Source organism: Pyrus communis, chromosome 5 (genome assembly GCF_041283825.1).
Source record: "Pyrus communis isolate YQ-2024b chromosome 5, ASM4128382v1, whole genome shotgun sequence".
Classification (NCBI taxonomy): Eukaryota; Viridiplantae; Streptophyta; class Magnoliopsida; order Rosales; family Rosaceae; genus Pyrus; species Pyrus communis.
The window spans coordinates 21,166,676-21,179,680 of NC_142569.1; the positions used below are offsets into that span (position 1 = coordinate 21,166,676).

Below are 13,005 nucleotides of genomic sequence, written 5' to 3' on the forward strand. Positions count from 1 at the left end.
TTTCATTAACTGTTCCAACTTCTATTACGATGCACTACTCATAGTAATTACCAAAGAACTACCTCCTCTGACCAACTCATATCCATTGTACACTTGTCACAAACAGATGATGTCAACTGGCATTTAACAATACCCCTTCTTGAAACACAAGTTATACCCTCTCAGCAAAACAAATAATAGTAAACAACAACAGAAATTGCAGTGCAGAACTATTGACAAGTAATACAACTAAGAGAAAATTTCAGCAGCACAGAACAACATTACAATTACAAATGCACCACTTCTAGAAACTTGAGCTTTAGATCATAGTACAATTTCCCAGTGGCATTTTCCTTCAAATGATTCTGCCATTGGACTAGCACCTCAGTAACTGCAGTATTGTTCTTCTTAATCATTCTACGGTCTAAAATTGTCATTGGGACATCCTGCAGAATTCCAGAATCTATGATAATTGGTAATGGCACAGTAGCTTGGATAGTAGCTCCCAAATGTGTTTTGAGGCAAGATATATGAAAGATAGGATGCAATGCAATTTAAAATGCTCAGGCAGCTGTAATTTGTAAGGTATAGATCCCACCATATACATAGTTTGGAATGGGCCATAAAGTCTTGGTTGAAGTTTGTGGAATGGAAGTGAAGCTAATGACATGTGTTGGTATATAACTAATCTCAAGTAAACCCAATCACCAACATTCGATTCTCTTTCAGACATATGTTTATCAAATTTGTACCTTCATCCTGCACTAAGCATTTTCTAAATTGCTTTTATGTATTGACATAACTCTATCTTTGTCTTTTAAAGATTGATCCACTGAATCTACTTTAGTAATGCCATTTTCATATGCATGAACTGTTGGTGGATCTTGACCATACACAATCTCAAAGGATGTCATCTTTGTTGCAAAATGAAAATTGGTATTATAAGACCATTCAACCCATGGAAGCCAATTTCTTGAGTTACAAGCTACAGAAATATCTCAATTATGTCTCAAGGCATCTGCTTAATACTTCTACTTGACCATCTGATTGTGGGTGATAACCAAAACTATAACAAAGAGAAGAGCCCTGCAAGTGAAAGAATTCCTCCCAAAATTTGCTTAAGAAAACTAGATCCCTATCACTCATTATTGACTTAGGCATTCTATGTAATTTGAAGATGTTTTCAACAAAAAGCTAAGCAACCATAGATTCAGAATAGGGATGACTCAAAGCAGTGAAGTGGGCATATTTAGATTGTCTATCAACCACCACCCAAATCATAGTCTTACCCTTGCAAGGAGGAAGAATTACAATGAAATCCATGGATATATCAATCCAAATTTTGGTTGGTATAGGAAGAGGCTACAACAATCCTAGAGAAGCTAATGTCTCAAACTTGTTTTGTTGACAAGTAGGACAACAAGTAACCAAATTTTTAACAAATCTCTTCATCCCTTCCCAATAGAAGAACCTAGAAATTCTTTTATATGTCTTCAAGAAACCTTCATGGCCTGTTGTAGGAGTAGCATGATGTTATGCGAAGATTTTCTCTCTCCAAGTACTAGCAGGACTTAGTATAATTCTATTTTTATACCTAAGAAATCCATTATCAACTTGAAACTTCAAATTGGAAATAGTGAGATTATTGTCATCAACAACCAAAATTTTCTGGATTTTTTAAATTACCCAAGGATCATTCCCTAATCCCTTATGAGATCATCGATCCACCGTGAGTAAAGATATGAAATAACCTGAAGTTCCAACTCTTGTATAGATTGCAGAGAAGAGTTATAGTAGTCAATGGAGACCTATTTAAAGCATTAGCTGCTTAATTATTGCACACTTGCTTGAATTAGATCTTATAGTCAAATCCTAAAAGTTTAGTCACTCATTTCTGTTGAAATGGAATATGTGCTTTTCCTTGAAGAAAATACTTCAAATTGTCATGATCAATTTGAATAATGAAGTTGCTTTCAACTAAGTATGACTATCACTTATAAATGGCATGAATAATTGCCAACATTTCCCTCTCATAGGCTGACAACACTTGATTTCTTGGACAAGGGGTCTTGCTAGTGAAAGCAATTGGTCTACCCTCTTGTTGGAGTACTACATCAATCTCAATTACAAATGGTTTACTAAAATCTAGTAATGCAAGCACTTATGGAGGTAACATTGCCTCTTTCAAAGTGAGAAAAGCTTTAGTAGCTACTGAAGACCACTTAAACCATCATTTTTAGTCAAAGCAGTCAATGGACTAATTACCTTAATACTATCACAAAATTTGGTACATGCCATTTTGCAATTGATTCCAACTTGGTAGGATTTGTATAAACTCACTGTTTAGATACAATGTGACCTAAATATTCCATTTTAGATTTGCCAAATGCACACATAGATTGCTTGACAAACAAACTATGCTCATTTAATGTATCAAATACCAATCTAAGATGATCTAAATGCAACTACGATGTAGAGCTATAGACCAAGATGTCATCAAAGAAAACTAAAATAAATTTTCTTAAATGTAGTCTAAAAATCTCATTTGTAAGGCATTGAAAGGTTGATGGAGCATTTGTTAAACCAAATGGCATCATCATGAATTCATGATGTCCATCATGTGGTCTAAATACATTTTTCTCAACATCATTTGGATGCATTTGAATTTGATGGTATCCCACCCCTTAAGTCGAATTTTTAGAAGTATTGTGCACCATATAGCTCATCCCATAACTCATCAATTAGAGGTATATGAAACTTATCTTTAACTGAGATGATGCAATTCAAGCCTCTGTAGTCCATGCACATGCACTAAGTACCTTTCTTTTTCCTTACAAGTATCACTGGAGATGAGTAAAGATTGTGGCCAACTCTGATGAATCCAACCTTTAACAATTCTGTAACATACTTTTCTATTTCAGCCTTCTATATTGGACTATATTTATAAGGTTTGCTATTAGGTGGCTTGTTACCATGCATCAATGGAATTCTATGATCATGGCTTCTGTGAAAAGGTAAGGATGTAGGAGTGAGAAATACTATTTCATAATCTTTTAAAAAGGGTAACTATTGCAGTTGAAATTTATTGAGATCTTGAGAATTTTGATACAAAACTGCACATCTAACTGCAGCAAATTGCCTTCTTCAGGTTCCATTTGATACAAAAACTGCAACAATTGTTGTGTCTTGTACTAACAATTTCTGCAATTGTAATGCAGAAATATCTTGAATATGTTCTTCACTAGAATTATGATTGGTGATACAAAAGGTTTGAGACCCTTTTGTGAACTACATATAAATCTTATCAAAATCTCAAAGTATAGGCCCCAAGGTTCTAAGCCATTGCACTAATACAACATCACACCCTCCAAAAGAAATGACATAAATATGAGATACGAGTGAATTTTTATACGGTAATAGAGGTCTGAGCTAATGTACCTTAAGTAGCTACTTTCTCACCATCAGCTATCTTGACATTAAAAACATGACCTTTATCTAAAAAAACCTTTCACCCTCTTGACTAATCCCACATCTATGAAATTGTGAGAACTTCCTAAATCAATCAAAATAGTCACAAGACATTTCTTAATGTAACCAGAAACCTTCATGTTTTGAATTGTTGGAGGTGTAGAGGTACCAAATAATGCACGAGCAATAATCTCTTGTTCTTCATTTTCCAAGTCTTCAGTTTCACAAAACTCAAAATCTTGCACATCAATCAAAAGAAGTTGCTTCCTTTCACAAGTATGCATTTTTAGAAATCTTTCTTTACAATAAAAACATAGGCCAATTTTTCTACAATGATCTACTTCTTCAGGAGTTAATCGCCTAATATTATGAGGTTTGGGACGAATTTTACTCACAACATTAGTATTCAAGTTCTGTAGAGGAGATCAAAATTTTGATTGCAAAAATGAGGTTTAGATTTCAACTTAAGATCTATGAGTTTTGCATCAATTTGATGAGCAAAAGCTGCAGCTTTAAGAACATTTTTGGGTTTCAGTAACTTCACATCATGTCGTAATTCTAGCTTTAATCCTCCAATGAAACATTATTTTAGTAATGCAGAACTGATATCTCTTGTTCGATTAGCTAATCTTCTTAAATTGAGCACATAATCCTTAAGAGTTCCTAATTGCTTCAACTTTACCAGATTCTTAGCTAAATCTTCGAGTTCAGAAGGACCAAATTATTGATACATAACCGTCATAAAATCTTCCAAATTCGTGTAATTAATCAAGCAATGAGCACATTGAAACCATTGTAAAGCTTCTTCCTCCATGTGAAATGAAGCTATTTTCACTTTCTTGGATTCTTCAATGTTGAAGAAATCAAAATAATGTTCTGCTTTGTATATCCACACCAAATGATCATCTCCTTCACTAAATCTAGGAAAATCCAATTTCAAGAACGAAGATTGAATCTGCTGTTTACCATTGTTCCCAAATTCTTGGTGATTAAAATTCGGGTACATGTGATCCTGACCTTGGTTCTCACCAAGGGTAGCTTCAGAAGATTCACCCAAAGGACTGCCATTACAACGTGCCATGAGTGACTGCAATTGCACCAAGATCAATTCTTGAGTCGCTTTACTTCATCTTGCGAGTTCTTGAATTCATCGATCTCAGTCTCCAAACTGGAAATCTTGGATTCCATACTTTTTTGCAAAGCTTGCCATGTCATACAACGTTTAAGGATCAAGAGGAACAAACTGGCTTGATACCAATGATAGATTCCTTGCTCTATGTCTTCGTAATTGCACAGAGAAGGGTTTAACATAATACTTGTCACAAACAGATGCAATGCACTATTTGTAGTAACTACCAACTAATTACCTCTAACCAACTTATATCTATTGTACGCTTGTCACAAACAGATGATGCCATATGGCATCCTAACAAAATAATGTTATGGAGAAGAAAGAAAGTCCTCATTCCTGACCAAGAGGGCAATATTGTCCTTTCATAATGCAACGGTAGGTGGATTTCACACAACTTTCCTTTCTATTAGTTTTGATAAACAAAGAAGTATTGCGGAATAGGAATGACTCCTTGCAAACGTCATAATATGAATTATTCATTCCATTTATCATTATCTAAAGATCATCTTTAGACAATTTCTTTCGATTTGAAAATTGTTTAGTTATATATGTGAATCAAACAAGTTGACAATAATCATGAGGATATTAGATGATCTTTAGATGGAGTGATGCATATGCATTCTTTACTAATACTGCATCACAGATTGTGGCTACAATGCGCCCTAATATTGAATGCTCCAAATTACAATAAATGACAATTTATTTGACATACGTTAATGACTAAAAGTTATATAAATTAGATGAATTTTTCTAGAGATGTTTAGATGAAGGGATGCACATGCATTCTTTACCCGTACTACATCCCAGGATGTGACATATTGAATGCCCCAAATTCATAGCCGTATAATCTAAATTTTAAACATTTCGTAACAGTAAGATTTAAATATTCAAATATGACGGTTGCTTTTCTAAATATCACCTCTCTCTCTCTCTCTCTCTCTCTCTCCTCTGACTCTTGAGCTCCTCAGCATTTCTTGGAATGTTGGCTACTAACCCTCGCCTCTTCTTCCCCACCAGACTCTCACCCCTCCGTTGCGGCTCCGGCACCGGCACCGGCGACCTCCCCCGGGGCCCCACATTCCCCCGCCCAATCCAATTCCCCTCTGCCACCGCTGACGGGGCTTCCATCGGCGTCCAAATTGGCCAAGACTCTGACCTCGACGGCGGCAGCAATGGCAGTTCTGGTGTTAAGGTGAGCGCCAAGGAGAGGAAATGGTCGCGTGATAGAGAGAGCTACTTGTTCGACAACGGTGACGCCCTCCCGCTCCCCATGACTTATCCCAATACGTCTCCGGTCTCGGTGGAGGAGATTGACCGGAGGCTCCGATGCGATCCTGTACTTGAGGTCAGAATCTAACTTCTTGTATTCTGCAAAGTTGCTTGTGGATCATTCAATCAAAATATTTGTTAAAAAGATAAGGAAATTGTTGTAGGATTGCAAGGAAGTTGTGTACGAATGGACAGGAAAGTGCAATAGTTGCCAAGGCTCGGGATTTGTAAGTTATTACAACAAAAGAAGAAAAGAGACAGTCCGCAAATGCGTACCCTGCCAAGGAATTGGTATGTATGATTCTACATTTTCTTCTCTTGTGGGGGGCTTACTGAATTGTTCATTACATATGTGTGTGTGTTCATACTGTTTACGACTTTAAACACTCACACGAAGAGTAAGTAAACGGGCTTTAGCTCTTAAACAGTAGATTTTCTGATACTTTGTTAAAACGCTTAGAAGCGTATTTTGATTTTTAACATAGACTGGTACAAATACCGATTGGCTTGTCGGAATATGTCAACGTTCTCCCTTCTAAACAATACAAGGCTAAGTTATATACTCCGACTGGTAGGCTTGACAGCCAAACTGAACACGCTTAGTGCAAATCTTGGGAATAGAGCATCATCGACTCATTGTTCGAATTCTCTAACTTAGGCAAGTGGGAACAAAAAGGCCTTCTTACTTGGGAATAATCCTTTGATATGTTTAATTCGGGTATCTGGAAGTTCTACTTGGTTTCTTTGCATGCCTCTGGGAAATTTTTATGTTGTACGTTTTGCCATTTGGCTTCTCTGAATTCTTTCTCGTATTCATAAATTATGTCAAGAACTTATAGAGTTCCCTGTCATACCTCTCATTTTCTCAATTACTGAGGCCAACAGGCGGTAGCACAACTTAACCATTGTCGGTTGGCATAAACATCGACTCCCATCTCTCTGTGTGTGTGAGATAGAGAGATAAATATAAGGAGCTATGATAGTATGTTATCATCTAATTTATTTAATTACATGTATTATGTTACTATCTAGTGAATTATAAACAATCTAAGCTTGTGAAGAGCGGATAGGAGTGTTCATACTCATGAACCGGAAGCTCTCACAGCGTCAAGGCAAAGAATCGCTCCTATTGGAAATGAAACTGTATAAGGTAGTGATTGACAGTTATCCTGAGTACAATGAACTTACTGGCTAATGTTGGACGAAGCATCCTTGTGGTTTCTGGTATATGCAATTCTTCCATCTCTCATCTGTGACTATATTCAATAGAATTTATAGAGACAATTAGAAGCGAGAAACCAGTTCCTGTTGGCTGGTCGAGATTTTCCTCTAGTAATCATGAGTTGTATTGGTTGATGTGTAAGTTTTTGAGTCCAGTCCTCAAATTAGTTCCTCGTTCAAATGTTTCTTTAAGTTAAGTTTGCAACTTAGGTGAAGGAGAAAATATATCATCTCAAGATTTATGGAATTAAATTAACATAAGCATGTCTACTGTTTTTTTTTCAATTCTCTCTTTTTCTGCACTAAAACCTACAGACGCTTTAGTTAGGAGATGTGATTACGAGACAGAGGCTCAGGGCCAAAGAGGTAGAGGAAGACCTAGGAAGAATTGGACAGAGACTCTAAAAAAAGGCTTGGACTACTTGGATCTAACGGAAGACATGGTACAAAACAAGGGACAATGACGTTTTAGGATTCATATAGCTGATCCCACTTAGTGGGATAAGGCTTTGTTGTTGTTGTCGTCCTCTCCTTTTTGCCAACTTTCTTTTCTATTGGATGGTGGTTTAGTGCTAAAACTAGAATCAAGGACAATGTTTGGCAACCAGTTGAGTGCCATTCTTTGTTGCAAAGATATATGAGGAGACATTTGATGATGTGTAAACGTTAACTTTGATATTTACTATATGAAGGAAGCCTTTATGGGTAGGATGCTTAAAGGGCTTGAAAGATTGTTCAAAGCTCGAATGGAAACTTTACTGATTCCTTCGGGTCCTCATTTTTGCGTTTAATGCGTGCTTTCTAACTTTACTGAATCTTTCGTAATCCTTGTGGCTTTGAATTACAACCTTACCGAGACATTTACCATTGCAGGATATGTACAGAAGATAACAGCTCGCAAGGACATTGAAGTGATGGAGGATTTGGATAACGGAAAACCGCCATGAGCTAAACGGAGTTATTTCGTACGAGATTTTTTTCGTATACCAGGAAATATTTTACGATTAGTTTGGTATACCGGGAAAAAAATTAAAGCCACTCTTCAAAAGGAGAGTTTTGAGTAGGAGAAAGGAGATTGTAGTTGCTTGTAGCTTTTCTAAAGAATGTATTCTTTCTTATCTATTCCTAGCTTTTTCCGTCAGTTATCACCTAAGAATCTTTTGTTCTTGAGTTACCACAAATTGGTAAAGGAATCAAATTGTTGTGTTCAGTATATAAAGATCGGAGACGCCCGGTTTCTGCAATCTCGTAGTGAGGGCTACCTGGACCGTTGCATCGAAGTTTGATTTTCGTAGTTCTTCTTGATCAGCTGAGACGAATATGGCGAATGCAAACTTCCTCGACTTCCAGTACAACCTCTCAAAGAGGAAGTTTCTGCGCAAACCATCTCAGATGTTTTCCTTTCGAGACAGACAAAACTCCGGCATAGCACCTACTTTCGAGCCAAATCCCAATGAGATGAAGAAAGTATTTGAAAAGTTCGACTCCAACAAAGATGGGAAGATATCTCAGGCAGAGTACAAGGCGATACTGAGAGCACTGGGAAAGGGAAACATGATTGGAGAAGTGCCGAAGATTTTCAAGATTGTTGATCTGGATGGGGATGACTTTATCAATTTCGAGGAGTTCATGGAAGTACACAAGAAGGGAGGGATTCGAACGATGGACATCCAGGATGCTTTTCGGACGTTTGATTTGAACGGCGATGGAAAGATAAGTGCAGAAGAAGTTATGGAAGTGCTGAGGAGGTTGGGGGAGAGGTGCAACCTTGAAGACTGCCGGCGGATGGTGAGAGCGGTTGACACTGATGGGGATGGTATGGTTGACCTAGATGAGTTCATGAACATGATGACTCGTTCCATGAGACCAGCATAGAGCAATAGAGACCTAATTTTCATTTGTGTTTCTGTGTGTTTATGTAAATCCATGTGAAGCACTTCAGTGTGGAATTTGCCTTGCATGGTGAATGGTAGTAGCATAATGTGAGATTACGTTGTTTCCCAAAGACAACAAATGCTTCTCTTATTTTCTTCGAGATAATATGCCCTGTAACTGGTGGTATAATTTGCCTCGTGTTTATCTCGCTCATCACATGATCAAGACACAATTGTGTTTTATCTTGCTCATCACATGATCAAGACATGAGGGGATATACAACTAGAGAGAGCTAAGAATCTCATCAAAATATAGTCTTATGAACATCATCTAAATTGGACACTGGTCATCTATCATGCCAAAGTCCCTCTTTTCTTGTTTTATAAATGGGGGCGGTAAATTCGAATTCGGGACATCTTCTAATATTGACCAGAAAAAGTACCACTAGACCCAAAATATTCATGCAATACTAAATACCAAAACACCATCTGTGCACCATAAAGTTAGAGAAACAACCATCCTGACATGTTTTGACAGTATGTTCTAATAGCTTCAAGACATCATTAACCAAAATACAGCTATTTCCATAAGCATCTCATAGGAAGAAAGCAATCAGAAGGCCGAAAAAGGATAAGCAAATGTGATTTGGCATTTTGACAAATAGATAATGCAATGCATATAAAGCTCAGTATGTATGTCGAAACAAGCAGTGGATGGTTAATCTCCTACCAACTAGAAGCACGGGTACTGGTCTGCAAAGGATCCCGTATATAGCTCGGCATTGTTCGAAATTTTTACACACCAAACTGCAACTGGGAAGAACTCTTTAGACAGCTCTGAGGTGACATCTGCTCTTCACCAATAATCCCCGCAAGAGCATTTTCCGTCCTTGAAATGATGGAATCGTTTGTTGTCCCTGACGATCAATTCCCTTCCAACAATCTTCGACATGATCTTAATGGCATTATGGCAGTCACCGCAGACGCGGAGGTTCTTGATGATCCTAAGAGTTTGCCTTGGCGGAGTACTGATGAGACCATACGCAATTGCCAAACGCTCACTATGATAAAGCAAGGCCTGCTCCTTAGCCTCCTGATCAATGTCATGAAGGACATATCTTGTGTCTGGCACATAGCCTCCTCCTTTCATCGCAGCAAGAGCCTTCAACTTCTCATCATCCTTGTAGAGCGTTGGATTTTTAAACTCACTAATTCTGTTCTTCCCATCAAGCATGCTAATAGCAGTATGCTTTTTCGGTGGTGGAGTTGGGATCTTATTCGCAACAGCCTTTGACGGGTCAAGAGCAACCATTAACTCCTCAGCATGATCTTCAAGATCAATATCTCCATGAATCCGAGCATAACTTTTCAATGCCTCCCAAACCGGCACTGTAGCCTCAAATGGGAGCTTCTCAATATAATCAATTGCTTCGTAAAGATGACCACATTTTCCAAGCACATCTAAAACTCCCATATAATGCTCCACTCCTGGAGAAATTCCATACTCAGTTTTCATCGACTCAAAATGTATAAATGCTTCTTCCACCGCATCTGCACTAGCGCAAGCTGAGAATACTGCAAGGAAAGTTTCGGAATTGGGTTGCAACCCTTTCTCCCTCATCACCTCAAACATCTGCAATCCATCATCTCCTAACCCATTATCCGCATACCCATTAATCATTAAATGCCAAGAATCAATATTCTTCTCAAGCATATGATCGAACACTCTCCGTGCATCAGTCATGCTCGCACACTTTCCATACATTTCAATGATTTTATGGATTAACTCACGATTAACCCTGCAGGTAGACTGCAAAAAGAAATCATGAGCCTTTTTTGCGTCCTCGAGCGACTTCAACCTCCCGCACAACTCAAACAAAGAACGAAAGCAATCAGCATCAGCCTTGACCCCTTCCTTATCCATCAACTCAAGGGCTTCTTTAGCCTTTCCCTCTTGGCACAACCTCCTCAAATCATCGATCGAACGGGGCACAACTTCCGGGGTTTGATTCACAGCCTGAGCAGGGTTTTGAAGTTGTGGGCTCCACCGATTAGGGTTTTGAGGTTGGGGGCTCCACTGGTTAGGGTTTTGAGCTGGTGGGCTCCACTGATTACGGTTTCCAGGTTGTGGGTATCCTTGATTGGGATTGTTCCACTGATTTGGGCTTCTGGGTTGCTGAAAATTGGGGCTCGGAGGAGGAGGATTCACCTGGTTAGGGTTTTGATACTGAGGAGTGCCCTGCCCCTGCCCCTGAGCCGGACTCCACTGATTCGAGTTTCCGCGTTGTGTGTAGCTCTGATTCTGGTTAATCTGGTTAGGATATCCGCGATTGGGATAGTCCGAACCCTGATTAGGATATCCCCGATTGGGATAGCTCTGGTTCTGACCCTGATAATTGAACTGATTCCCAGGCCTCTGGCCCTGGGTCTGCGAATTCCACTGGTTCGGGTTGCCGTATCCCTGACCTTCTGGGCTCCACTGGTTAGGGTTCGCCTGGTCATTGAAATACCTAGGATCGGACGGCGGGGGTTGCTGCTGAGGAGGCCTCGGGTACTCATTTGGGACGGCGGAGGTGCTTAGGGTTTTCGCTGATGTTAGGGTTGGGATGGCGGTGGTGTTGTTGCCGTGAAAGGAGGCGAAATGAGAAGGGTGAAGAGGCCGTAACTTTAAGAAAGGAGACAGCGAAGGGCTTCGTGCGCGTCGAATCGCCATGAGAGACGCCATTTCTGAGGGAGATTTTAGCTTAAACCCTAATGAAATGCTCTGCTCAATCCTTGTGTATAAAACCCGCGACTTAAATTAAGACTCGGTTTGTGCTCGACTGTACATACAAGCCTTTTTAATCTTGACAGTCCAATATCATCCTACTGTTGAGATTAAGCCACCTATTTTAACAAATGCTCTGCTCAATCTTTTTATTTTTTTATTTTTTTTTAAGTCACTCAGTACTATGGTCTAAAGGTATTCCTTCTCACTTGGAAGCGAGAGGTCTTAGGTTCAAATCTCATGGATGACAAATTTTGACACCTAGACCCCGAACGTCCACCTGGATTCTGAATCGAGCTGTGCTGATCGATACTTGGAGGGTGACGAAGCCATAAAGTGTAGTGATGTAGAAACGTGAATAAATTTAAACCTAAAAGTGCCTAAATACAAGAGTTCGTTGTGAGCGGGAGTGAACTCAATTCACATGTGATGACCCTAAAATAGGGTAAGAAATTATACCATCGAAGGTAACTCATCTACCCCAAAATTTGCCAAGAATCCTCGACGATATGAAAGCTCAGCTACTAAAACCTGGAGGGGCAAAAAATAAGGGTGAGTGGGCCTGAAAATAAAGTTTTAATAAAAACATTTGAAAACGTTAGAACCCTTCGCCGTAAAACATGTATAGTTTCCAAAATATACATACTACGTATAATATGAAAATACTTATCGTAGCCTGCAAAACGTAAATAAGGCATGACATCCCAAAATTACAAAATCTCAACAGTAATATAAGTAAAATTAGGTGCTCAACAAACTATGCTAACACACGAGTCGGAGTCGCCTAATATGATCTGTACGACAAGACTGACCCATACACGTGAATGACTGGCCTTGGCTCGAGGTGAGCACTAACATCAGGGTGCAGCAATGATGAGCAGACTACGTAAATATAAGCATGCCATAACAATTCAATAATTCTAATCAACATAATAAACTTACCTGCTCTTCCTGTAGGATTATTTAGGCACTTCGCGACAGTGCAACATTTCTTATAACATTATTTAATCATGGCATCAAAGATTATAAGCATACCTGTGCATCTCGTAGGATTTATGATAACTTCATAATTTTCCGTTATTTCGCTAATTCTTATAAATTTTAGTCTAAATCAGGCATACGTAAGAAATTCTTTTCCAAATGCATAAATGGAAACTATCAATTATATATATATATATATATATACTATAAAAAGGAAAAGACCCACTCACCTGAAGTCCGTGCTACAACTCCCTAACATGAACATCGAGACGTCATTAACGATCGTCGCCTAGAACAAATTTCAAATCATTCTA

The 13,005-nt window shown here is 38.7% G+C and overlaps 3 protein-coding genes across 4 annotated transcripts; 2 read left to right on the forward strand and 1 right to left on the reverse strand.

The window, feature by feature from the left end:
* Nucleotides 1-5,504: 5,504 nt before the first annotated feature.
* LOC137725635 (protein disulfide-isomerase SCO2) lies at nt 5,505-11,713 on the forward strand. Of its 2 annotated transcripts, none has more exons than XM_068464389.2 (3): nt 5,505-5,924; nt 6,013-6,139; nt 7,943-11,713. In XM_068464389.2, exons 1-3 carry the CDS (start codon nt 5,559-5,561, stop codon nt 8,014-8,016), a joined length of 567 nt encoding a protein of 188 aa, XP_068320490.1. In that variant the 5' UTR covers nt 5,505-5,558; the 3' UTR covers nt 8,017-11,713. The 2 variants fall into 2 exon arrangements, with proteins under 2 accessions (XP_068320490.1, XP_088550876.1); XM_088694750.1 differs by lacking the exon at nt 7,943-11,713 and adding an exon at nt 7,385-7,922.
* Nucleotides 8,069-11,713, forward strand: CML30 (Calcium-binding EF-hand family protein). The gene has a single exon (XM_088694751.1). It carries the CDS (start codon nt 8,390-8,392, stop codon nt 8,942-8,944), a length of 555 nt encoding a protein of 184 aa, XP_088550877.1. The 5' UTR covers nt 8,069-8,389; the 3' UTR covers nt 8,945-11,713.
* Nucleotides 9,448-11,668, reverse strand: LOC137725637 (Tetratricopeptide repeat (TPR)-like superfamily protein). Its single transcript, XM_068464391.2, has one exon. It carries the CDS (start codon nt 11,666-11,668, stop codon nt 9,800-9,802), a length of 1,869 nt encoding a protein of 622 aa, XP_068320492.2. The 3' UTR covers nt 9,448-9,799.
* Nucleotides 11,714-13,005: the final 1,292 nt, after the last annotated feature.